At 53.6% G+C, this 23,600-nt stretch overlaps 1 protein-coding gene across 2 annotated transcripts in view; it reads right to left on the bottom strand.

Annotated features, from left to right (window-relative positions):
- Positions 1 to 22,934, bottom strand: part of BCAS4 (breast carcinoma amplified sequence 4) — a 55,761-nt gene extending 32,827 nt beyond the window's left edge. The window contains exons 1-2 of one of the 2 annotated variants that reach the window (XM_082744921.1): positions 22,487 to 22,926; positions 7,387 to 7,458 (exon numbers count right to left, since the gene is read on the bottom strand). In XM_082744921.1, the coding sequence (XP_082601047.1) occupies positions 7,387 to 7,458; positions 22,487 to 22,666 (252 nt within the window). In that variant the 5' untranslated portion in view covers positions 22,667 to 22,926. Of the gene's footprint in view, positions 1 to 7,386; positions 7,459 to 22,486 lie in introns of both variants that reach the window. The other variant, XM_082744922.1, reaches the window with a different exon arrangement.
- Positions 22,935 to 23,600: the final 666 nt, after the last annotated feature.

Below are 23,600 nucleotides of genomic sequence, written 5' to 3'. Positions count from 1 at the left end.
AGCTGGGGCAGGCAAGACAAGCCCCTGGAGAACCTTCTAGTGCCAGAAGGTATGTGATTGTTGTTTGTTTTTAAACTTTTTTTTTCCTTAGGTTATATCTACACCCAGTGTGGGGCTCAAACTCATGCCCCTGAGCTCTGGAGTCCTCGGTGGTCCAGGTGCTCTGTAAGGAAGCGTCTGCAAAGATAAAGGATGGGGCTTGTCAAAGGATCACAGGAGCCAACCGGAAAGACCAAATGACCGGAGCGGGAATAATCAGGACAATAGAAAATGTAAGGTCATATGGGATTAGAACCCGAAGGACAAGATGAACCCATGCGAGTCTGTCAGGAAGAAACGATGGGACACAGGCTACAGGAAGGGGACCACGGGGACCATGTGCCCCTCATGATGCCACAAGAAGGCCCCTTAGCTCAGCGGATTCTCTCCAGAAACCCGCCACCGCCATCCCACCACTGGTAAAATAACAGACAAAGCCAAGCTAAGGGTCTCCTATGAAATATCTGAGCAGAGCTCCGCAAACTGGCCAAGGTCATGAGAGGCTGGGGAAGACAGGAAGGTCACGGAGGAGGAGACCGCGTGGAGGGGACGACTAAAAGCAGTGTGGGATCCTGGACAAGAAAGAGAGCGCTCGTGGGGAGCCTGCAAAAGGGAAATCCAGACGCCCCTGCGGGATTCTCAGCTCCAGCAAAGGAGCTAAGGCCCGTGCGAGTTGCTAGCCCTGGGGCGGGGTCCGGGGGGAGGGGAGAGGCAGGGGGAGCGGGCGTGTGGGCACCCTCTGTACCATCCTTGCACGCTTCCTATAAATCTAAAACTATTGCAAAACAAAACATATAAACATGGCTTTAAAATGCTCCCGTGATTAAGCAGGGCTTTACAAGGTGTCTTAAAAGTCTGCCCCTGTGGCAACACCGGGCCTGCGTCTCCCAGGCACGGAGGGCTGGGCTGAGCAGGGGCTGCTCCCCCAAAGGCAGGGCACGAGCTCTCTGGGACACAGTCACCATGCCTCCCTAATGCCTCACCCCCAACCCCCTTCACTCGGGCCCAGATCCTGCCTGGCTCCCACGGGCACCTGCATTTTTTAGGCTGGTTGGGGGGAAGCTCTCACTATCTTCCTTTTCTTCCCCCAAGGCCAAATCTCTAGAGACACACCCATTTCCCCCTGCCCCGCCAGCAAGGCTAAACTCTGGAGAAATCACCAAGGTTCGGTGAGGCAACAAAGAGCAGATAACTCACAACTCACGGCTGTGCTGGGTCAGAACGTGGTGGACCAAACGCACATCTTTTCTTTCTGCTAATTTCTAGAGAAACGAGTAGGGTGAGAACAGAGCAAATCAGGAGGGTCTGGTCCTAGTGACCCCCCGACCGGAGAGAAGGGTTGGTACAAGAGGAGATTCACAGAGCTCGTCCGTCCCCTCCTCCGGCTCTGAAGGAAGCCAAGGAAGAGAGGGTCTGGGCCAGCCAAGGCCTCTCTCTGAAGACACCTGTTCACGGGAATCGTGGGCAATGGGGAGCCATCTACACACGCCCGGATGGCAGGCTGCGCGTGTGTGTGGGGGGAGTAGAGAGTAATCCTCAGGGTCTCAACGGCCCCCAAACGTTTCTTGTGGCTCCCCTGTGAGCTGGGAACTGGAAGGCGAAAATGAGGTTGGAGGGGCACCACGCCAGCGCGCCACAAACTTTCACCACGTGCTGAGAACGGGTCCTGTGACTCAGAACCGATTTTATCTTCAACCTTTCCTGGCTGAGGACAAAGCAAAGACAGGAAGACAAAATGAGCCAGCCCAAGGTCACAGGCTACCATGCAGGAGATGGCAGGTTCCTATCCTGATTGGTCTGAGGCTACCGGTGACATCAGAGGTCCACACGCATGTTCTGCAGGGCCTTGGGGAGACAGCCCATGTCACGTCTGAAAAAACCAAAGCGCACCCACGCCTTTTGGCGCCACAATCTTAAAATGAGGCATATTTCCCTTAGAAGCTCAGATTTCTAGCTTCTTGTGAAAAAGCAGAGGACCTGGCCATCCTGGGTCCATGTCCCATGTGACAGCAATCACCTGGAGCTGGGTGACAGCTGTCTCCTTTGGTTAACCACAATCCCCACCACTCCCTAGAGTCTCCCCGGTGTCTGTGGCTACCCCATGTGCTCTCTTCTTATAAGGGAGCCAAAGGAAAGCAAGACGTTTCTGTCCTCATGCCCACTTCACATGCATCTGAGCAAAGAGAGGTCAGCGAAGAGCCAATGCAGGTTGAGACTCTGCCAGGACGAACCCCCAGTCAGGTTTACCTGCCTGAGCACCCAGCAGACCCTTCTCCAGCCTGGTCTCCCACCTCCCCGGAGCTGGGCAGCGGACGCGGGGGTTCTCGCTGAGCAAAGACGGCTGTCCAGGATGATTCAGGGCCTCCAGGAAGGACAGCCAAGTGCACTTGACCCAAGAACTCCCACCAGTGCCAAATGCAAGTGCTGGCCCAAGGCCAACAAGGAATTTTCTCCATCCAGTGAGCAAAGTAAGAGCCTGCTCCCTGCCAGGGAGGGAGGGCCCCGGACAAGGGGCCCAAGCTCCAGAGGGCACTGAGCTGAAGGCCCTACAAATCCTCTTGGGTGTCACGGCCTTCTGCTGCTCTGGTGATGATGACGGTGACCTTGGGAGCCACCACCCGTGGGTCACCTCCTACAGACCTGGCACCTGGCTAAGCAGTTATTTTTTTTTTTTAAAGATTTTATTTATTTATTTGACAGAGAGATCACAAGTAGGCAGAGAGGCAGGCAGAGAGAGAGGAGGAAGCAGGCTCCCTGCTGAGCAGAGAGCCCAATGTGGGGCTCGATCCCAGGACCCTGGGATCATGACCTGAGCTGAAGGCAGAGGCTTTAACCCACTGAGCCACCCAGGCACCCCTAAGCAGTTATTTTTAACTGAACATAGAAAATGACAGCGGCGAAGGGCCCCGGCCTCAAGTGGACGGCGGGGTGAACGAGTGCGTGTGTCCACATCTGTGTCAGCCCCACCCCAGCCAACGTGTAGGACGTCCCATCACCAAAGAGTTTCCGGTCATGACCGCCCTCCCGGGGCAAACCATGAACCAGATTCCGACACCAGGTGTTCCGTGTCTGACTCCTTCTACCGCTTCACGTTCAGGAGAGGTACCCACGGCGTTCGGGCCACTTCACTCTTCTGCATTAAGGTTGCTTCCGGGGGCGCCTGGGTGGCTCAGTGGGTGAAGCCTCTGCCTTCGGCTCAGGTCGTGATCTCAGGGTCCTGGGATCGAGCCCTGCATCGGGCTGTCTGCTCAGCAGGGAGCCTGCTTCCTCCTCTCTCTCTGCCTGCCTCTCTGCCTACTTGTGATCTCTGTCAAATAAATAAATAAAGTCTAAAAAAAAAAAAAGGTTGCTTCCGGTTTGGGGTATCATGAACAAGGCGGCTCGGAACACTTGTGTTCGGGTCTTCGCAGACTCTCATTTTCGTCTCTCGGGTAATCACCTCGCGCGGCAGCTGCTGGAATGGAGTAGGGTCAGCGCATGTGTGACTTGGTAAGAATCTGCTGGACCGTTTCCCAAGGGGCCGGGCGTTTTGTGCTTCCACCGATGTGTGAGCAGGTGTCTCTGGGCTCCGTGCTCGCCCACACTTGGTATTGTCGGTCTTTGTTGTTGTGGTCAGTCTAGAGGATGTAATGGGCACATCCCCGCCTCATTGAGTCCACCCCGTAACACTTAGGAGAAGGACTTGGTTTGCAGATTAAAGAGGACTACAAATCCTTTCCATTCCTTCCATAGACACAGGGGTCTGGGACCTCTCCCCCTGGATCTGGGTGTGCTACCTGACAGTTTCGACCAGTAAAACAGGACAGAAGTGAGACTGTGTCAATTTCCATCCCGAGCCCTCCAGAGAACTGGCAGCTTCTACTTCCCATCTGTCGGAACGCTTGCTGCGGGAGGCAGGATGCCCCGCTGCAGGAGCCCAAGCTAGCCCCGAGGAGAGGCTGCACGGGGACAAATGACACCAGCCCGTCCCCAGCCACCCAGCATTCCTAGCCCAGACGTCACAAACAAGAGAAGGAGCCACCTTGGAAATCCCAGCAGGTGGCATGTGGCTTGGATGAACCATCCCCTCTGTGCCCTGCCCTGGCCCGCATAATACATTGGTTGTTGATTGACACCTCTAAGTTTTGGGGTAGTGTGATGCATTATGGACCATTATGTCCATTTTACAGAAGGGAAAAGAAAGGTACCGAGAGGGGACATGCTATGCCTAAGGCCCCAGAGCAGGAAGAGTCAGAGCTCAAAGTGGCAGTGACTAGCATCTAAGGTCTAAACAGGTGGCAGGCGCAGGGCCATGAATTCCAGCCACACAGAGTGGTCACAGACAGGCTGACCGTGGAGCTAATGCATCCAACAGGAAGCCAGACTCTTGCTTCTGAGAGTCTGATTTGATCGGAAACAGAGCTGCTTCTCTCTGGACTGTGCAGGGAGCCTGGCGTCTCTCAGATTTCTAATGCGATCAGTGTTTCCAAAGGCCAACGCAGGGACCCAGGGGACAGTGTCCGTGTTGTGACATCACCTGCTCCCCTGAGGTCCCCACTTATTCCTAGCTTGGATCAAAAGAGAGAAGGAGGTCCCAAGCCAAGGCTGAGAACTGGACCCCTCTCTCTGTGCCATGTGGACAGACACTCAAGGTAAATTGAGCCTCACCCATTGGGGCAGGAGGATTTCCATAATCGAAATGGCGTCAGCACTGAGCATTGTGGCAGGGGCCAAAAAATCCATCGTACCTGACATGTTCTCTTAACGCATGCACACTTGTTTACATATCAACTCATGAAATGGTCTTCCCTCCCATGGGAAACCCACTCTCTTCCCTTTCTTGAAACACAGGACCCTCTTGGTCTGATTTCATTTTCCTGCTTTCAGTAGGGCCCAAAGTACAGAGAAACATACTCTGCCATAAAACGCACAAGCACGTGACGGATGTACCTGGCAGGTGGCCATGGAGTCGGGGAGCCCCCGCAGGAACCGTGGACGGTGACCAGCTGGAGAGCTCACATGCTGTCCACAGTGGGAAAGACCCTAAGCCACCCTTGCTGATGCTGGGCAGGTGGGACCAAGCACACCCCAAGGGAGCCAGATCTTTGCTCTTCCAAAAGAAGCCAGAAATCCTCATTTTTTTGCATGACATTCTATAAATGTCAGCAGCAAATTCCTTTTTCTTTTCCTTCCAGAAACATCCAACATATCTGCAGGTGGGACTGGGTCCATGGGTCATGTACGATCTCAGTCTTAAAATCTTTGCATAAATGTATCTCCAGGCTTCTGGTTAGGGATGGGCCTTGTCAGCGCTGCCCGATACCTTGGCCTCCAGGTGACACACACACACACACACACACACACACAGGCTCCCTCCTGCCACGCCAGGAAGCCTGGACAGTCCCTAAGGCGGGGTGGCTGAGCACCTCTGCCCATCCAGGTTGACTCCTGCTCCAAGCTCTCCCCTCGGGCAGGGAGTGGGTCTCCTTTCAAGGGGCAGGATGGCTGAACTTGAGAACAAAGTGTCCCTAGGTCACCAGTCCACCCATCTTCCAGATCCACCCCCTGCCTGTGGGCCCCCATGGTCCACACTGTGCCAGCACACCATACCCATGGGTCAGTGCCTCTGCCTGGACATTCGCCCTCCCCAGCAGCTGAATTCTTTCTGTTCCTTCTTCAAGTCCCAAATTAATCACCACCTGTTCGGCAAAGCTTTCCCAATTTTCCAGGCAGAATTTAACGCCTCTGCTCTTCTTCTTCTTCTTCTTCTTCTTCTTCTTCTTCTTCTTCTTCTTCTTCTTTTTTGTTAAAAAGCAAATTAAGTCTTAGGATCATGTGCCCAGTTCCTTCTAGACCCTCTTCTCCCTCTTCAAAACCTCTGCAGTCTCCCTTTGCACCTTGAACACAACTTCAGGCTGGTTCCTCAACTCTAGGTGACAGCCCTGGTCACACGGGGGACTCCTACAGGAGGGGGGACTGGAGACAGAGCTGAATCTCTCTTTACCCTCAGGCTCACCAAGGCACCCAGTCAGGGAAGGTGTCCAGTGGCTGGTGATGAAGGAAGGATTGTCCGGGCTGTTTAAAGTCTGTCTCAGGGCGCCTGGGTGACTCAGTGGGTTAATCATCTGCCTTTGGCTCAGGTCGTGATCTCAGGGTCCTGGGATCAAGTCCCAGGTCAGGCTCCCTGCCCAGCAGGAAGTCTGCTTCTCCCTCTCCCCCTCCCTCTCCCCCTGCCCGTGTGCTCTCTCTCTATCTCTCCCTAATAAATAAATAAAATCGAAATCAATCAGTCAATAAAGTCTTTCTCATTACCCGGCTCCCACCTGGACCCACACCCAAACTAGAAAATTGGTTCTCAAGAGAGAAGCACATACAGGTCCTCTTGGGGATGTTTCTGTCTTGTTCACTGCTGTGTCCCCAGAGGGCGGCATGAGGTAGGTCTGCTGAATGAATGGGGACGACACGGCGCCCCTCGTCTCACGATGCTTCAAGGAGAAATGGGGTGACATGGAAAAACGCTTCGCATCGTGCCCGGCACCAAGTACGTCCGAGGCTGCTGTTACTGTTACACCCTTGGGCTCTCACAAACACTTCCCCAGACACCTGCTTCACAGGGGCACAAATCTACCCCACTGGGCCCAGCCGGGCTTCCTCCGCTCCGGGGACAGGCAGGGCCTCACCACAATATGGAACTCTGCCCTTTGGGCCTTTGGGCAGAAGCCTTCAACCCAGGGTGCTGAAAGTTTCTAGAAAATTCTATCATTGCTCCTCAGGGTCACACCTGGCTGGCTACCATCCTGGGGACCCAAGGATCTAGAGATTTTTACAGAATTTGGAGTGGAGACCTTGTCTTCTGGGCCTAAGGCACCATCTTCCACCTTCTTCACCAGCCAAGGGATTCGGGAAGGAACCTGATGCCCACCCCTGCCTCAGGCTACAGCCTGGGCTGGAGGCTCCTCTAGGCCCTGCAGGCCTGAAGCCATTTCCTGGCTGTCTCCATGTTTGCCTGGCGGACCGGCGCAGAGCCTAGGAAAGTTAAATATAGTCTTAGCATCCCCGCTGAACGGCTCCCCGCATCGGTGCCCGAGAGTGCCACCTGGTGGCCCACTCCAGGCTCCTCGGTGGAATAAGAGCCATTGGGGGGGGGGGGGATGGGCGTTATCAAGATGGCCGCCTCAGGAAGCCTTGGTGTTGAGAGAGAGCGAGAGAGTGTGAGAGAGTGTGTGTGTGGCTTTCCTCTCACCGCTGGCTGCTGCCCCATTCCTTCTGGTTGCTAAATCACCACCAAAATGGCTTCCCCAGAAAACCCCAGGAAGGGCCTGGAGTCTGGCCTGGGCCTAAATCCACGCCTCTCAGGCAGGCACTCACCATGTCAGTCAGACTGCAGAACTCTTCCAGCCTGAGGAGCATCCCTTCGATGGTCTCCTCCACCTCCTTCGCCTGAAGAGAGACAATATCCTGGAGATTAGCAAGTGGTTTCCACGGAGACAAACGCCCTTCAATTTTTTTTTTTTTAAAGCAAACTAAATCTTAGGATTATCTGCCCAGTTCCCTTCAGACCTCCTTTTCCTTTTCAAAATCTCTCCTAGCCTCATTTAAAATCGTGATAAGCTGGCGGCGATCTTGATGCCCGTGGACAGAGGCCTGGTTAAAGCCACCACCGGCCATCCACTCCTTGCAGATGTCACAGGGAGGAGATGAGTGAAAACTAGCAGGAAGCAGGACAGAGCTACCTGCATCACCCCATTGTTCGGATGAGGAAACTGAGCCTCAGGGGTGAGGGAAGTCTGCTAGAGGTCACATAGGTAGCAGGTGGGGAGCCCAGGATTCCCATTGGGCTTGAGTCCACAGCCTCAGAGCTCTTACACATCGTGAGAAACACCCCCTAACAAACACCACGGAACGCTCACAAAAGATGCAGAAGAGATGGAAATAGAAACCCATCCTCGTAACAACGCACGAAGGACATGCGTGGTTTACCAGAAAGGCCTGGAATCATACAGACCAAACTGCTAATAATTAGGAGATGAACTTGCACTAAACGATCATTCAATCCGAAATTCAAATTGAACTGGGCATCCCCTACTTTATTTGGCAACCTGTTAATGGCTTGTCCTTGGCCCTGGGGAGTAGAATTGGGGAACAGGGTCTGACAAGGGAGCCTCGAGTGCTTTATGTTATCCGAAGGGTTCAAACCTTGAGGTACCGGGGATGGGGAATTACATCATGAGTAACATCAAAGAGTAAAGCAGGCCTCCGGGATTTTGCAGTGATCTGAAAAGTGCTTGCCCAAATCTAGAACAGCCAGCAGCCATCAGTAAACACGGACTTGGGGCTGTGTTTTTCAAGAGAAGCCAGGAATCTTAATGTTATGGAAAATGTCCCATTTTTTTTAAAGATTTTATTTATTTATTTGACAGGCAGAGATCACAAGTAGGCAGAGAAGCAGGCAGAGAGAGAAGAAGGGAAGCAGGCTCCCTGCTGAGCAGAGAGCCTGACGCGGGGCTGGATCCCGGGACCCTGATATCATGACCTAAGCCGAAGGTAGATGCTTAATGACTGAGCCACTCAGGTGCCCCATATGTCCCAATTTTTAAATGGTAGCATAGGTTCATGTCCTGCCAAGCATGGGCCAATTTGAACATGACTGTGGAAGGGTCTTCCGGTCTATACCCCGTTCAAATCAGTTGTGCAAAAATCAGCCTGAACCTTTTTTATCCCTCCTCAAGTATGTACCGTGTTCACGACTTCTAAAATACCAGTTTTTTGGTTTTGTTTTGTTTCTGTAATGACGAGGCCTTTGGGAAGAAAGTGCGCTGAGAACGTAAGCCACCTGTTCGGCTCACCGGGCCAGACCCTTCTGCTCCAGGAAGGCGACCCCAGACACTTCTGGGCAGGCCTGGTCCCAGCACCCTGACACCTGAAGGCTCCCCTCATCGCCCACTCATCCTGGCAGAGAGGCTGACGCCCCACCAGGGCCCGCTGCTTGTGGCAGGAGCTGTCGCTACCACAACAAAATAAACGGCTGTGCAAAAAAAAAAAACAACAAAAAAAACACACAACATCTTTCCGGCTGGAGTAAAAATAGTACCAAGTTGCAATTTTAAACTCTGGCACCTTCGTCTCACAGCTGGGACTATTTCTGTGCCTGCACGGGGGAGGCTCGACAGGGTAGGGGACCACAGCGGAGGGAGAACTGAGAGGCAAAAGGAAGTTCTCTCCATGCCCCAAAAGGTAAGATCATAGGAAAAGAAGCCCTTATCGTGCTAAGGAGGCAAGAGGCCACAGACATGGGAGACAGGAAGGCTGGGCGCTTCCTCCTGCTTGCAGAGGGAGGGATGAGACGGGAGAAGGGCGCAGACGGGCGGGGGAGGCTCCCTCCGGAGAGCAGGTGCAGACGCCCCAGACCCCAGACCCACTGAGGAAGGCAACACCAGCAGAGGGATGTGGGTGCCCCTGCCCCAGCTGGAGGGGCCGCCTCCTTCCCCGGCGGGGCCCGAAGATTTTTGCTCAGAGGCAGCGCGTCTCACCCTACCCCGCTGTGTTCCGAGAGGAGGTCAGTCCGTCCCGGGCCAACCGTGGGACCTGAATTCAAGGGTTTGACTTCTGCCTCTCGGTGGGATCCCCTGTGACAGCAACTGCCACACCCGTCGGGCAGGGTTGTTAGGAGGTTAACCTCACATAAAGCACACGGTAGGTGCTATTAGCTGCCCGCTTTACGTCTCTCTCTCACTAGATAATAAAAACAACGGCTAAGTGCTCTATGTGGATTCTTTTACTTGATTCTCACAAGAACTCTGTACAGCAGGGGCTATACCTTCCCCCTGTTTATGGACTGGGAAACACAGGAGAGCTTAAGTCACTCACTCAAGGTCACACAGCTAATAATGTCTGAAGCCACATTTGACCCTGAGCACTCCCGAGTGCAGAGCTGAGGTCTGTCACTACCAGAGGCTCTTTGGAGACTGGGAAAAGTGTCCCCTTTATGGCTGCCTGTCAGCTACGGTCTCTGTCCCTCACCACTCCCCCCACCTCCTGGGGCAGGGCCCCAAAGCAGAAGAGAGCCCAGAAGGCATTTGCTGACTGGCCAGCTGAGGAGGAACGGGCCGGAGACATTCCCACCCAACAGGAAGGAGCTCAGGATTAGCCAACCCGCCATGCCCACAAATCACTCATAGGACAATTTTCTCTCGAGATAATCCCCTAAGTGGCCTCAGAAATGAGAGTCTGCCGGCTGCAGTCCACATGCCTTGTCCACCAGCCTATCAGCGAAATGAATGCCCTCGTCCTCCAGTGTAACTCCCCGGGCATAAACGGTCGCACTCTGAGGGGAAGAAAGCAAATGGCTCGACCTGCGTGACATTTGGGGCTCGGCCAGTGGAGACAGCAGGGGCACTTCTAACACACGTGAATCACGGCACCTACCTTCTTACATCAATCTCCCACAGTGCCAGTCCAAGCTTCCCAGCCAGGGATGCCAGGAAACTGAAATGCGACTGGTCCCTGCCCACAAGTGACAGGCACCCAAAACCCCACAAGCAGGCCCTCCACCGTGGGCTTCTGCAGCTCAACAAGTGGAAACTCCGTTGTCCATTGCTCAGGCGATGGGGGCAGCCTCCGTGCACTTGCCCGCAGGCCGCCCCACCTGGAGGTTCGCAAATCCTCTCTGTGCCGCCTTCGGAACGTAGCCCGAAGCCCACGGCTTCCGTCCGCCCCCCTCGCCACCCCCCGGGGCACCGGGCACAGTCCTCGCTCGCTGGTCCCTGCAACCGTCTATTCCTCTGAAAGACCCCGTCACAACCACAGCCCTTGTCAGCTGGAGATCTCCCACCCCACCATCTCTGGCCACCGCAGAGGCTACGGCTGCAAAACTAGACAATGACAAACGCCACCGAGCATCGGGAGCCACTGGAATCCCCGTGCACTGCTGGCGGGGTGGCGGGGAGGGCTGGGACCCAGTGCTGCTGATGCGGAAACCAGTCCGTCACTTCAGAAGGTGAAACACAGAGTAACCCTATGACCTAGCCACAGAGCCCAGGGAGTGGGAAACACGCTGTTTTTGTTTGTTTGTTTGTTTGTTTGTTGACAGAGAGAGATCACAAGTAGGCAGAGAGAGAAGGAAGCAGACTCCCCGCTAAGCAGAGAGCCCAATGCAGGGCTCAATCCCAGGACCCTGAGATCATGACCTAAGCTGAAGGCAGAGGCTTAACCCACTGAGCCACCCAGGCACCCCAAAAAACACTGTTCTTACAGGAAAGGTGTGCGTTATCCATGAGAGTCGAAAAGTGGAACTAACTCAGGTTCACCAAGTGATGAACAAACAAACAAAATATGCCATGTCCACACTATGGAAATACTATGTGGCGGGCACCTTGGTAGCTCATTTGGCAAAGCATCTGCCTTCAGCTCGGGTCACGATCCCAGGGTCCTGGAATCGAGCCCTGCATTGGGCTCCCTGCTCAGCGGGGAGCCTGCTTCTCCCTCTCCCTCTGCTTGTGCTCGCTCTCTCTGTCAAATAAATAAATAAAATCTTAAGAAAAAGAAGAAAAGAAATATTACGTGGCAATCAAGAGGAATGTCGACCTGCTACTTGTTGGATCATGGGTAACGCTCCACATGAGGCTGAGTGAAAGTCGCCAGACACAAAAGGCCAAGCATCACATGATTCCTTTGAGGGGCAAGGTTCAGAAGAGGCAAAGGCACAGAGACAGAAAGCAGATCGCCGGTTGGAGGTTAATAGGCAGCGGGAGAACGAGGGACGGACTGCTAATGGCCATGGTCTTCCTTTCTCAGGGGATGGAAATGCACTGGAACAAGGTCATGGTGATGTTTGCACAAACAGTGAATATACTCATAACCACGGAATTGTATACTTTAAAATGGTAAATGTTTTGTTCCATGAATTATATCTTAATTAGAAAAAAAGAAAGTCCTCCCCTGTCCAAGACCTCCCTCAGCAATCACCAAATAGACGCCTTGCCAGCCCTATACCATCTGGACCCTCTATCTATTCTCCAACCTCTGTGCCCACAGCTCACTCCCCTCCAACTACACCAACCACATCCTCACCCCAGGGCCTTTGCACCCGCTGTTCCCATTATCAACAGAGCTCACTGCACATTTCTTTCAGCCTTTGCTCAACTGTCCTCCTTCCCTGGCCTTACAGTCCCTACCACTCCCTGTCCTACACCAATTTATCTCTCTCTTCAGCCTCCATCACTGTCTAACATCTTGTGTATTTTGCCTGTTTTGTGTCATCTTCCTCCATTAGAAAGAAAGCCCCTACAGGGCAGGGTTCTTAGTGCCTCTCACTCACCTCTGCATTCCCAGGGCCTAGAGCAACATCAGACACCTAGCTGGGGCTCAGGCTTCCGGAGATGTCCCTCTGACTCCCTCCCATCTGTATACCTTTGTGCAAGCTGACTCTGCCACCCTGCCCAGGAAGGGGGGGAATCCACTCTTCCCTCCCCCTGAATCCAGCCTGGCCCATGACTTGCTCTGACCAATAAAACGGGTGCAAGAATATTTGGTGACATCATCAAGAGACCTTACAGCATCTGACTCACCCTCCTGGAAGACAACAGCCATGTTGACTAGTCCTGGCGATGCTGCCAAAGACCCCACAGGACAAGAGTGGCTGCGTGGAGGACTGAGATGCCCAGCCGGCCCCCACCGCCTGGCTTGAGTGAGGCCGTGTTGCAGGGCCCAGCAGAAGGCAGCCCCCGACTAAGCCCAGCCCGCACTCTGGGGGCAGAACTGCTCAGGGGAGCCCCACAGACCTGCAAAACCATGTGCCATAATATGGTGGTTGTTTTCAGCCACGAAGACTTGGGGTAGTTTGGTACCAGGCGACTGGAAACCAATACAGTGCCCAGAGAACACCTGTTGCAGGGAAGGAGAGGAGGAGGGAGTGGGGAAGGAAAGAAAATGAGCAAGGGCAGGAGGGAGAAACCGGGCTACAGCCTGAGGACAGCGGCCCAGACCGCTTTCCAGTCCCACCCCTGTGTGTTGGGCTGTGTGGGCTTAACTACACTCTGACATCTGTGTGCCTTGGTTTCCCATTTGAAAGTTGTGGGAAAACAATCCTCAGAGTCCGTCGTGAGATGGAAGCTGAGAAGGATCAATGAAGTAATTTCTTTGGGTCACTCTCGGCAAGTTGCCAAACCCATACAAAAGACAGGTGTGACTGGGACCTACCAGAGTCTCTGCATTCGAACGCCACGGACACGAAAGCCAGCTAGGAAAGGAATACAAGGGAGTATGCTTTCTGCACACTGCTTATTTTCAGTTTTTCACTTTTTGAAGAGACCTTCTACTTTTCTCTAGGAAACACAGCAGCACATGCAGGGTAGTGAATGGCCGCTAATACTCAGTTTCCAGGCAGAGAGACAACAGGGAGGGGTGGGGACTGGGGCTCACAGGAGAGCCCGTCCCCCTCTAAAGAGGGCAGCTGCTCCTTGACCCCAGCAGAGTGAACCAGGGGGTGAGGCGCCAAACTTGTTTTGTTCGAGGCAGACAGTGACCCAGGAATGTAGGCAAACTTTCCAGGTTTGAGAATTCAAAACCCCCCAACTTAAAACACAGTATGACAGCCAAACCAACCTGTCTGCTGGCTGAATGTGGCCTTTGAACCACGGGCCCGTGTCTTTTTTTTTTTTTTTTAAGATTTTATTTATTTATTTATTTGACAGAGAGAGAAGTCACAAGTAGGCAGAGAGGCAAGCGGGGGGTGGAGGGTGGGAAGCAGTCCCCCCGCTGAGCAGAGAGCCCGATGCGGGGCTCGATCATGGACCCGTGTCTTTAAAACACAAGAATATATAGGGCACCTGTGTGGCTCAGTTGGCTGAGCATCTGACTCTTGGTTTCAGCTCAGGTCATGCTCTCAGGGTTGTAGGATTGAGCCCTGCATGGCATGCGGCTTTGTGCTCAGCGGGGAGGCTGCTTCTCTCTCTCTCCCTCTGCCCCTCCCCCGGCTAGTGTGCGCATGCGCTGTCTCTCTCTCTCAAATAAATAAATAAATCTTAAAAAAAAAAAATCAATAAAACGTAAGCATATATGAATTGTCCAGAAGAGGCAAATCTATAGAGACAGAAAGCAGACTGAGGAGGACCGGGGAGCAGGAGCGAGGGGTACAGGGTTAATCCCTGGGGTAACGATAATGTTCTAAAATAGATTCAGGTAGATCGTTGCACAACTCTGTGAATAAACAAAAAGCCATTAAATTGTACACTTTCATTGTGTAGTGTATGTATTACATCGCAATAACGCCATTTACACACAAACACACACACACGCACGCACGCATGTTCGAGAATCCTCCTAGGCAACCACAAGGTGCATCCAGCCAGGCCAGGAAACAGGGTAACACTTTCAGAGAAGCCAGACATCGGATTTTTTATGAGAAAACTCCCCCTTTATAGAATTTGGCAACCACTTAGCCCTTTTCAAATCGAATCATGGTACCAGCCAGAGGACACCCACCTATAGCCACTTTGAATTCCAGGGTGGGTTTTTCAGCTTTTTCTGATGCCACACCCGCTGCCTGCCCTTGCCCCGGGGCTTCCTCCATCCAGGCGGGGCCAGGGGTTCCCAAGGACATGACCTGGGTGGAACGGAAGCCACCCGAGGACCGTGGGGCCTGCCCTCACCCTGGGCACGCCAGCAGGACTGTCACCTCTTCTCCCGCAGCAGCTGTGGTGGTGCCTTCAGAGGACAGCGAAGTAAAGTCTTTGTAACATCAGTGTCCACTTTTCCACCAGCCTGACAGAAGGCAGAAACAGCAGCCTCCTCTCTGTGCGCAGGACGGAAAGGCCCGAGGGATGTTCGAAAGCCCCTGGGAGCCGAACCCAGGAAGGACCTGACATGCTCAGAGAAACCCACTTCCCAAAGAGGGGACATAGGAACTCCTTCCTCTCCGGCCCCCAAACGGAGCAAACAAGAGTGCCCATCCAGGCCTCAAGGGACCCTTGACTTTGAGGTTTCAGCCACTCCACTCTGCTTGCCTTCACCCTGGTTTCGAAAAGGGTTTACTTGGCAACAGCAACCAAAATTTAAAACACAGGTACCCTTGGGCCCAGGAAATCCCCTGCTAGGTATTTATCTGGCAGATATACTTGCACAAATGCAACAGTGTGTGTGCAGAGCTCCTCCTGCAACAGGCTTTGTGGGAGTAAAGAAGCCACGTAACCTAAATGCCCATCAGCAGAGAAATGGCTGTCGGACCCGCAGTCCAGACGATGTAATTCTGCTGAGCAGCTAAAAATAATCGGGCAGCCCTGTGTGTGCTCATCGGGAACATCTCCAAGACAAACTGAGTGGAGGAAGCAGGATCCACCAACGGAAGGCTACAGGTGGGGATGGGGAAGGACCTGTCATGCCTGCGAGAAGGGCACACGATCAGGAACAGTGGTGACCTCCGCTTGGGCAGCAAGAGGCTGGGGACCTGGGTGGGAGGAAGCTTCCTCACCACTCCTTGGCCACTGGGACCTTGGAATTTTGTGACATACTTATTTTGTGTATACTTATTTTCTGAAACAAAACTTATTTTTTACTTTTTTTTTTAAAGATTATATTTATTCATATATTTGTGTGTGAAAGAGAGAGAGCAAGCGTGCACACAAGCTCTAGAAGCAGGAGGCAAAGGGAGAAGCAGGCTCTCTACTGAGCTGGGAGCGCCATGCAGGACTTGATCCCAGGATGCTGGGATCATGATCTGAGCTGAAGGCAGAGGCTTAACTAACTGAGCCACCCAGGTGCCCCTAAAACAAAACTTATCTTAAGAGCAAAACCAACCCCAGTTTACTTTAAAAGAACCCCCAGGGCAGCACCTGGGTGGCTCAGTCATTGAGTGTCTCCCTCTGGATCAGGTCATGATCCCGGGGTCCTGGGATTGAGCCACGTATCCATCTCTCTGCTCAGTGGAGAGCCTGCTTCCCCCGTCTTACTCCCCCTGCTTGTGTCCCCTCTCTCGCAGTGTCCCTCTGTCAAATACATACATAAAAAATCTTTAAAAGAAAATAAAAAATAAAAGAACCCCCACGCCACATTTCCATCACACTTGCAGCAAGGAATGAGTTCAGAACCCAAGGCCACTTACGCGAACTGGTGGCTCACGGGGACGCAGGCTCAGCAACTGGGTTTTGCAAACCGAGAGCTGGAACCTGCAGCCGGCCTCGTGCGCGCAGGGCAGGGTGAGCGCCGGGTTCTAGGTCTCCATGAGGCCGTGGTGAGTGAAAACTCGTATCTTCAGCACCAACGAAGGGCCTAAAAGGGCCGGAATCCCCACTGCCCGACACTGTCCCGAATAATTACTGTGCATCAACCCCCACACCTGCTCTGTCCCTAAGGACAGAAGTGTCTCTCACGCGTTCTCCCTCCCAGCACCCAGCAAGGGGTGTGCTCGAGACACACCTGCAGAATGAGGGAATGAACCACGGCTGTGGATGTTCCCAGCCTGCTAACCACGGGCCAGGACCCACGCCACGTGTTTCCTGCAGATTTGCTCATCCAACCCCGCTAACTGCTGTATGAGACGGCCAGGCTGGCCATCAGAATCCCCATGGGAGAGTTCACCAGCCCAGCCCTGTGCCTTGTTCACAGGGGGCCCCCACGATCAGCAACCACACTGACTTCCCAGCACGCCCATCAGAATAGAGAGCTTTCAGAGGGTCAGTTTCCACGTGGCACCCACACCAGTGAAATCAGACTACCCAGGGCTGAGGGGGGTGTTGGGGGTGGTACACAGAGCAGGCCCCAAAAAGATTTTTTTTTTAAGATTTTATTTATTTATTTGACAGAGAGAGAGAGATCACAGTAGGCAGAGAGGCAGACAGAGAGAGAGAGGGAGAAGCAGGCTCCCCGCTGAGCAGAAAGCCTGATGCGGGGCTTGATCCCAGGACCCTGAGATCATGACCTGAGCTGAAGGCAGAGGCCCAACCTCTGAGCCACTCAGGCGCCCCCCAAAAAGATTTTTTTTGAAAATCCCCAGATGACTCCAACCTTCAGCAAAGTTTGGGTACCATGCCTTACATCAGGGCTCTTGACCTCGGCTATGCCCCACCCCACCCCTGGAGACAGCTTCCCTTTTATCTTCTATTTATAGGTGCATGAAATAGGTGTGGGGTTTTCTGCCGTGTAAGTTGCTGTATACACCGCACACATCTCTGTGCCCCTTGCCTTTCTGCCCCGGAGCTGGGCGCCGCAGGCCACCATGAAGGGCCACCCAGAGCTGACTCCCCCTGCAGCCGTCAACTGTCCACTGTGCGGATGCATTGCTGTTAACTGGCCTGGCTGCCGGGCACTGATGTCCTTCCGATCTTTCGGAACCTCTGTTTTAAAGCTTCTCAGTCGGTCCTGACAGTCAGCCAGCCTGACCCTCCCACAAAGCAGGGACGTCCTATGAGAAGAGGTCGTTCAGACCCAGGTGTGGCTCCTAACACGGGGCAGAAAGACAGGAACTTCCTTCTGAGAGAGGCTGCCCCCGTCAAGCACCTGCCTTGGCTCCTCACATCCTAAAGGTTGTGATTCAGGGAACATGGTCAGCTCAGGCCACATCCCCTCCGACGGCCACGTCTGTGGTCCCCCTGCTCCCGCTCCAGCCCCTGCAACACATTCAAGAACTGCAGCCGTGAGGCCAGGAACCTGATCATGGCTTTCCCCTGCCGATGGCCAGTGCACCCCTGCTCACGGCCACCACCCTAGGATCGAATCCAGATCCCTCCCCATGGCCCGATGCCCTGGTCTCGCCCCGCCCACTCTCGCCCTTGGCTACCGAGGTCCCCCCACAGCCTGTGCCTCATGTTTGCCCCTTGGGCCATGCACGTACTGCTGGAGCTTTGTCAGATGGTTCCTTTCAACCCTCCCTGCATGTCCGTCATCGTCCCTCTGCTGTCCCCTTCACGGCACTGGGCACCATTTAGTTCTGCTCGATCGTGACCAGTGCGCTCATCTCCCCCTCCGCAGTGCCAGTCCTTCAGGCCAGAAACCCCCTTGGCCTTGCGGGCCTCTCCCTGGTCCCCCGCCCAGCACAGAGCCTGGCACACACGGGACTCACCATAAAGATCTGAGGAATAAAGGAACACGGAACTGCACTTTGAGACGGGGCATCCGAACATCCCCTCACCTGAACACCAAAAGAGGACCAGCAGGTCACAAGGACACATGACCGGGGGAGGGGGGGGGCACAAGCACATGGTGTTCACAGGTTGGACATACTCTCTTTGATTTTTTTTTTTTCTTTTTTTCATGCAACTCCAGAGCATCTTTGGCTAGTTTAGGTTTTCCTACTTTAGTCTAAACACATGGTTTGGAAAAGTCATTCCACTTTCTCCCTATGTGATGACAGAAAAATCAAAAGTTCAAGGTCAAGGGTAAATGGTAACTGATGCTACGGGGAAGCTTCAGTACGGGGAAGACAATAGGGAGGAGTGGGGACTGTGGCAAACAGGGACCCAGACCTACCAGAACAACTAATGTTTTATTTTACTTCATTTTTGTAAGTAGGCTTTATGCTTCATGTGGGGCTTGAACTCCTGACCCTGAGATCAAGGGTCACCTGCTCCGGGCTGGCTGGGCTCGTGGAGCATGTGACTGTTAACCTCAGGGTTGTGAGTTCAAGCCCCGCACTGGGCATAGAGCTTCCTTCAGAACAAAACAAAACACAACAACAGAGCCTGATATTTTAAATAAACCAGAAACTTGGAGTTTTTCACGGGAGTGCTCCATTTAAGAAGCCCTATGTTGCCAGATCCAGTTACTTCAGACGGCGGGACTCAGCACTGGAGCCAGGAGTTCGCAACCCCCGCTCTAGTCCACGTGCGGTTAACAGAACCAGGTGTTTTCTCCGCCTTCAGCCTCTGCTCACTCAAGCAGAGACCCTGGGCCTCGGAAAGTGCTGGCCTGATGTCCTTCCACCTGGGCCACGAACCTCACAAGCCTGTCCTGTGTCCCAGCACAGGAACCAAAGAGGACTCTGAAAGAGCCTGGCCAAGGATTCACCCATGCGTGGGTACCGACGCTCCGCCATTTAGGAGGGCCCTGAGCGACCTGTCCTCGTAAATCAGAGCACACCCGAGAGGCAAACATCTCTCTCTCTCTGCCATCTTGAAGCAGCTTCTCGAGACGGGCCTGAAACTCCCCCACAAAAGAGGAAGTTCAAACCAGAAAAAGAGAGAAAGTAAAACACACAAAAAACTGGTTGAACAGAATACCCCAAAGGCACCAAAAACAGTAAAACACTCACCTGCCCGCCAGTGTCAGCCAGCCATGCTGCAGCCTCAGCGCTTCTGCCCTCCTGGCTGACCACACCTCCCACGGCTGCCCCTCCCACCGGCTGCTCTCCCATCCCGAAGGGCATCCTGCTTCCTTCCACCCCAGGGCCTTTGCAGGTTTTGGTCCCTCTGCCTGGGTGATTTTTCTCCTCGTAGCCTAGCCAGCTCTCATTCACACTTTAGGGCTCAATCTAAAATGCTGCCGCCTCAAGGCAGCCCTCCCTGACTGCACCCCAACAAAGTCAGGTCCCTGGGCTGCTTCTTTCTTGCACATTCCTCAGTGGGTACCACTCAGGTCTCCGCTTCCCTGGAGAGACCTTGCCCGCCCCGTCTTGCTGACTCACACAGATACCCTCTAACACACCACCACATGTTTGCTCCCAGGGCTGCTGTCCCTCATCTAGAGCGTTTTTTTTTTAATTTTTTAAAAATTTATTTATTTATTTATTTATGTTTTTAAAGATTTTATTTATTTATTTGACAGAGAGAGGTCACAAGTAGGCAGAGAGGCAGGCAGAGAGAGAGGAGGAAGCAGGCTCCCTGCTGAGCAGAGAGTCCAATGCAGGGCTCCATCCCAGGACCCTGAGACGAAGGCAGAGGCTTTAACCCACTGAGCCACCCAGGCGCCCCCCCCCCCACATCTAGAGCTTTTGTGTGTGATGTGTCTATGGTCTGATGGTGTCCTGAGAGCAGGCTCCCTGCGTGTTTCACTGCTGTCCCCAGCTCCTGGCACAGACCAGAGGTTCAAGGTGTTGAAGACAGAAGGGCTCACTTCACTAGGAACCCCAGGACACCTCTAGCACTGGAGCTGGCTGGCCTGGGACCCATTTAAAAGCCAAAAGTGGCCCCAGGAGAAGGGCCCAGCTGTCCAGGCCTGTTCCCAACCCAGATCTCCCTTTTCCAGCTCACTGATCCATCTGCAAACAGCCTCAGCACGGGGACTCGCTAATGAATTAAACTTTAAGTAGAGGTTACAAGTGACTCTGCTCCCGCAGTTTCTGCTGCTTCTGGTAAATAAACTTCAGCCAGCGCTCTAAGTGGGTTTATTGCCGCACCGAGCTGCAGGGAGCAGGGCTCTTCATTACGTCCCTCACAAACGAGGGTGAGCCAGCCCGTGTCTGAGTTAAAGAGAGCCCTGAGTGAGAAAATGAAGTTAACACACGCAGTTTGTCTTGAAGACTGTCCCTAATAGAGACAAAATGAAGCTGAGGTTTAGCCGCTGGGCACAATGACATCTCTCTGCTGAGAGCAAGGCAGAGAAGGAACGAGAAACACGCTCACGTTCCTTAAACCAGTGAAAAACTGTAGACACCCCAAAAGCGTGTCCCTGGGGGCAGAGGTCATAAATTACGGCCCCTCCAATGGGCGGTGCTGATTCTGCGAGGGCCTCTGTTTTCTCAGCCATACAAGCCACCCAAAAACCTCCTGGCCACCGGGTCGGTGGGAACAAGGCATAGCACACAGCTAGCACATAGTATGTGCCCAGGAAACGGGAGTAATTATTACTTCATTGTGGGATACTAGGAAGCCAAAGAATGTTGGCACCTGTGCTCTCCAACACGGAAGCCACCAACCTCATATAACTATTAAACACTTAGACTACTGCTAGTCCAAATGGAGATATGTTGTAAGTTCAGTAGGAAAGCCTGATTTAGGAGCGCCTGGGTGGCTCAGTTGGTTAACTCTTGGTTTCGGCTCAGGTCATGATCTTGGGATCATGAGATTGAACCCCAGGACCGGCTCCAGGCTGGGAGAAGATTCTGCTTAAGATTCTCTCTCCCTGGCCCTCTGTCCTTCCCCACCCCCCACCCCCCTCTCTCCCCCTCTCTCAAAAAAATAAATAAATAAATAAATAAAAAGCCTGATTTTGAAAACCTAACACATAAAAAAGTAAAAATCTCATTTAATTTGTTTTACATTGATTACATATTAAAATGATTGACATTTTGGAGGCACTGTTATTTTAAGTGTAATGGGGCTAATTTCACCTGTTTCTTTTTCCTTTTTTATGTGGCTCCCAGAACATTTCAAATTACATGAATGGCTCATATTCGTGGCTCAGATTATATTTCTATTGGACAGCTCTTATGGATACATTCTGACATGAAAATATGTCCATGCTATTTTGTGAAATTGAGATGTGATTCACATACCATAAAACTCACCCCTTAAAAGTGTACAATTCTGTGGTTTTCAGTGTATTCACGAAGTTGCGCAACCATCACTACTAATTCCAGAACATTTTCATCACCCTGAAAAGCCCTGTCCCTTATCATTCGCAGTCACTCCCTATTTGTTCATGCGATTTTGAGTGGAAAAAAGCAACCTGCAGAACAGCATTACAGTATCAAGTGGGGTTTTATAAAAACTAACACGTAGCATTACTAATATGTATGCATACTCACATTTGAAAATGCATTTTTTAAGCATCTGGAATGAGGCACACCACACTGTTGGTGATGGTTATCTCTGGGGACTGGAGTTAGGGACCCAGAGAAAAAGGAGAGGGTGCTCACCCTTTATTTGCTATAGTTCTGTCCTGCTTTTGAGATTTAAAAAGAGAATGAGTTGAATTCAAGCCTTAAATAACTCCTGGCCGACTTGGATAAATAACTTTTTCACGGCACTGTTAACAGACTGGCTTCAGCTGGAAGATGAAGGGCCTAGTTTCAGATCTACTTTTTATTCTGTGCTTTTAAAATAGAAAGTACAGATAGAGACGAGGTATTTTCCCTCTTAGCAACAGCAGGACCAAGGCCCAGGGCTTCCCCGCACAGACGCAGCCCGCCCGCCTCCTCCAGGCCCGGGGCCCCTGGCTCGCAGCGAAGTGGGCTGAGCGCCCGGCGGGGGGCAGGACCCGGGGGCGGCCTCCCCAGGGCCCCGCCTGGCAAAGGGCAGCGGCTGCCTGCGCGCCTTGCTCCACAGTCCCCGCCGATGCTGGGAGCCCTGACCGGGAAGCGACGCGAGTCTGCGACCCCGGGGGCCTTTATCCGCTGGAGGAGGGAGCGGTGCGACCAGCCGCGTATCTCTGGGCGGCGCCTCCGGCCCCTGTGCGGGTGTGAGAGGATGCGGCGGGGACACCAAGGGTTCGGGTCCCGGCGCTCCGGAGGCCGCACCCACCCTTTCCTGCCGCGGGGTGCAAGAGCCCAGACCCTCAACCCCGAGACGCGCCTCCCCCACCGCCATCCCCTGTCCCCTACCTCGGCCCCGGGCTCGGGGGTCAGGAAGAGCGCGAGCTCGCGCGCCCCGCTGCGCACGGGCTCCGGCGGGTCAGCGTCCACCAGCAGCATCAGGAGCGCGACGGGGTCCAGCTGGAGGAGGCTGCGGGGGAGCCGGTGGCCGCGTCCCGGCCTCGGAGCCCCGCCCCCGACCGGCTGCATGCCCCGTGGCCCGCCTGGAGGAGGCGGGGCAGGTGCGCACCCGGCCTCGGCCCCCACGCGCCTCCCCGAGCGCCGGGCCGAGTGGGCAGCGCCACCCAGTGGCGCGCGGTGCTCACTGCGCCCGGCCCTCGCACCACCTGGTAAAGCAAAGCTTCTCAAACTCGCCTGCCCATTGCCATCACCTGGGACCCTTAGAACTTCCAAAGTCCCGCCCACACACAGTCTCTGGGGTAGGGACCAGGGCACCAGTGTTTTTTGAAGTTCGCCCGATGATTCTAACACACAGCCGAGTTTGAGAACCGCGCGTAGAGACCACCCCTTTCTCCTGGAATCCGGGCGGAGCCACGGTTCCCAGCCCCCATGGCACTTTAGACTGCCCCGGGGAGCTTTCAAAAGCCCGGAAGCCGGGCCTCACCCGGGCCGATCCAGCCGGAACCCCTGGGGGTGGGGCTTGGGCATCAGTAGTTTTTAAAGCTCCCCGGGTGTTTCCAGCATCCAGGATAGAGAACCGCCATCCAGAGGATCCTTTCATTTAAAGACCAAAGCCCCGCCCCCAAGGCCGCCCTAACTCCAGCATCTTGTTTGCGCCGGGCGGATTGTCCTGGGTATTAGAGAAACCGGCCTTAGCGGCCTTTCCCTCCCAGGAGCAGCTTGTAAAATAAACTCCCCAGGGAATTCGTGAATGCTCTAAGCTTGGACCCCCCCCCCCCCACACACACACGTATACACATACAGCCCTGGGAGGCTTGTGTAGACCCTCTATAGAGGCTGAAGAGGGCGGGGTGCATCCCCCCACACACACCAAAAAAAAAAAAAAAAAAAAAAAAAATCCGAATGAGGAAAATCCAAAAAATGGTGAAGAGGTCTGGGGAAATCTAGAGTTCTCATTTCTCCTATGAGGGCTTTTTTCTTTTTTTCTTTCTTCTTCTTCTTT

This window comes from Mustela nivalis (genome assembly GCF_964662115.1).
Source record: "Mustela nivalis genome assembly, chromosome: 8".
NCBI lineage: Eukaryota > Metazoa > Chordata > Mammalia > Carnivora > Mustelidae > Mustela > Mustela nivalis.
The sequence above is the reverse complement of the archived record's forward strand: the minus strand, read 5'-3'. Positions and strand labels throughout refer to the sequence as shown.